General features: G+C 55.6%; 1 protein-coding gene across 2 annotated transcripts in view; it reads left to right on the forward strand.

Moving 5' to 3' along the window:
- The window catches only part of TUBGCP2 (tubulin, gamma complex associated protein 2), a 22,017-nt gene that overhangs the window by 10,110 nt on the left and 9,160 nt on the right, over positions 1-2,747 (forward strand). For both annotated transcript variants that reach the window (XM_011980824.1, XM_011980825.1), the window contains 2 exons: positions 1,260-1,405; positions 2,144-2,324. In XM_011980824.1, the coding sequence (XP_011836214.1) occupies positions 1,260-1,405; positions 2,144-2,324 (327 nt within the window). The remainder of the gene's footprint in view (positions 1-1,259; positions 1,406-2,143; positions 2,325-2,747) is intronic.

The following is a 2,747-nucleotide window of genomic DNA, read 5'->3' on the forward strand; positions in this document are numbered from 1 at the left end:
GCCCTGTCCCGTACAGGTAGGGCTCCCGGGACACGGAGGACGCGTGCCGCCCTGTCCCGTACAGGTAGGGCTCCCGGGACACGGAGGACGCGTGCTGCCCTCTCCGGGGGGCTCTGGCCTTGCTTTGCTTGTGGTCTCAGGAAAGCACACACCAGACAGGTGTCCACTTGCTGCTGCCCATGCGGCCCAGGACAGGAATGGCCCAGCTGCTTATGGCCTTAGTCTTTTGTGTGCAGGACATTAAATTGCTTCCAGCTAGGTCCTTCAGCCTCTTTGGTGCATGGATTTCCTGATCTGGTGGGGTCTCTCGGCTTCTTTTCGGTGAGATATATTTAAATGCATAAATATATGTTAGTTCCCAAAGCATTGTATTAATGTCTATCATGTCGACATACCATTGTTGAAATATTTTCAGAAGATGCATGTGTGACGTGGACATATTATGTCTTCCCTAACGGACCAAATACAATGTGGTACAATGGGCACCTTTAAACAAAGCACCTTCGCACTCGAAGCAGATGATGTTTGAGGTAGTTCAGATGACAACGTGGAGATGTCTGGTTTCTGTCCGTGTTGGCCCCACGCACCCCACACGAGCATCATTTTGTTGCCCGGGTTCATCATGGAAGGAAATGCTAAATTCCAAAAAGAGGCAGGTGCAGATAAAGACAAATCAGTTTCCCACCTAGCTCTGCGGACCCTGCATTCTCCCTGAGCCCAGGTTAAATGCTCCGTTCCAGAGTGAGGTTTGTAGGTTTGTTTGGTTTTCTTTTTTTTCTTTTTCTTTTTTTTTTTGAGACAGTCTCACTCCGTTGCCAGGCTGGAGTGCGGTGGCGTGATCTCAGCTCACTGCAACCTCCACCTTCCAGGTTCAAGTGATTCCCCTGCCTCAACCTCCCAAGTCACTGGGACTACAGCCACATACCACCTCGCCCGGCTGCTTTTTTGTATTTTGGTAGAGACGGGGTTTCACTGTGTTGGCCAGGATGGTCTTGATCTCTTGGCTTTGTGATCCACCCACCACAGCCTCCCAAAGTGCTGGGGTTACAGGTGTGAGCCACCGCGCTCGGCCCCTAGGTTTGTTTTAGCCCACAGTTGAGAAATAACTGGTAGGTTAGGCTTGGCCCTTGTGGAACGTTACTTGGAAGTGTGCTGGCCTCCGTTAAGGTCCCTCCACGCTGCCGGCCTGGAGAAGTGTGTCGTCTGCCTCACAGGCGCCCTTGCTTTGCCTGTGACCGAAGCACTCCCTGTGGTTTTAGTGAGTTTATGGTCGAGGAGCATGAGCTGCGGAAGGAGAGGATCCAGGAGGATTACAATGACAAGTACTGGGACCAGCGGTACACCATCGTCCAGCAGCAGATCCCTTCCTTCCTGCAGAAGGTGGCGGACAAGATCCTCAGCACAGGTGCAGTGCACACAGCGGGGACCTGGCCCGGGGCCGCAGCACAGCTCTGCCTGGAGAGTCTCCTGCAGCCCAGGCCCTCCCGCGGGAGCCCGCGCCTCACCCTGTGGGCGTCCTGAGCCTGGGTGTCCGTGAATGTGGGGCCGAGGTCAGGACCGGCCCATGAGCTGGGCTGCAGTGCTGAGTTAGGCCGTGAGATGGTCTCTGTTGCCAGGTTTCATCAGGTTTCCGTTGCCAGGACTTTGTTTTGTCCCTGACCCTAGGAGGCTCTCTCACGGGTGCCTTCCCTATTTCTCATTTCTGATTTCTAAAACTCCATTAGCATGACAGGAAAAACCGTCAGAGACACGCGCCTGCTGGCCGGCAGTGTTTTCAGTCTCTGACCACACAGGTTAGGGCCTGACCTAGACCCGGGGCAGCGGTGCGGGGTTGGACTCGGCACATCGGGGCCGTCACGAAAGGGTTGGGAAGCGGTTAGCCATCTGGTTCTCATAATGCCTTTTCGAAATTATTTCTGTGCCCTTGGTTAGAAAATTCCAGATGTGCAGAGCCACAGCAAAGCCCTGACACCACCCGCTCAGTCTGTAGCAGCTGACCGTGATTTACCAGGAGGGAGCAAGGGTGTGGAGCCGCCTCATGCAGCCCAGTTTCCAGTCCACTGCCTCCTGTGTAGACGAAGACAGCTAGGGCCTGAGATCGACCATGTGGAGGATAAAACTTTTAATTTCTATCCGTTTTCAGGAAAATATCTAAATGTGGTCAGAGAGTGTGGCCATGACGTCACCTGCCCGGTGGCTAAAGAGATCATCTACACGTTAAAAGAGCGGGCATACGTGGAGCAGATCGAGAAGGCATTTAACTATGCCAGCAAGGTGCTGCTGGACTTCCTGATGGAGGAGAAGGAACTGGTGGCACACCTCAGGTGATTCGCTGCTCTGTCCCTGTGCGGGCGCTCGCCTCCCTCAAACCGGAGCCTGTGGGACGTGGGGCTGAGATTGCTGGGTTTCTTCTGGCAGCTCTGCCTTGTCTTTTTGAAAGTGGGCACTGCCAGATGGTCTCTAGCTCAAGGACCTGGCACGCACAGTCGGTGGTGTAGGCCCCGGGTCACCTTGTCCAGGGGCCCCAACTCCCTTCCTTGCCCAGGGCCCACCAGCCCCTTCTCGGCTCTTCCTGCCACAGCCTACGTGGTGGTCGCACAGCCCCTGCCCGAGAGCCAAGCGCTTAGCCCGTTGTGGTGTGTTTTAGCATGATGGCTGTGGCGGGCACCTGCGGGTGGGACGTGCTCACGCCTGCTCCCTGGCTGTGGCGGGCACCTGCGGGTGGGACGTGCTCACGCCTGCTCCCT

The sequence above is a fragment of the Mandrillus leucophaeus genome, unplaced genomic scaffold (genome assembly GCF_000951045.1).
Source record: "Mandrillus leucophaeus isolate KB7577 unplaced genomic scaffold, Mleu.le_1.0 Scaffold219, whole genome shotgun sequence".
Taxonomy (NCBI): Eukaryota; Metazoa; Chordata; class Mammalia; order Primates; family Cercopithecidae; genus Mandrillus; species Mandrillus leucophaeus.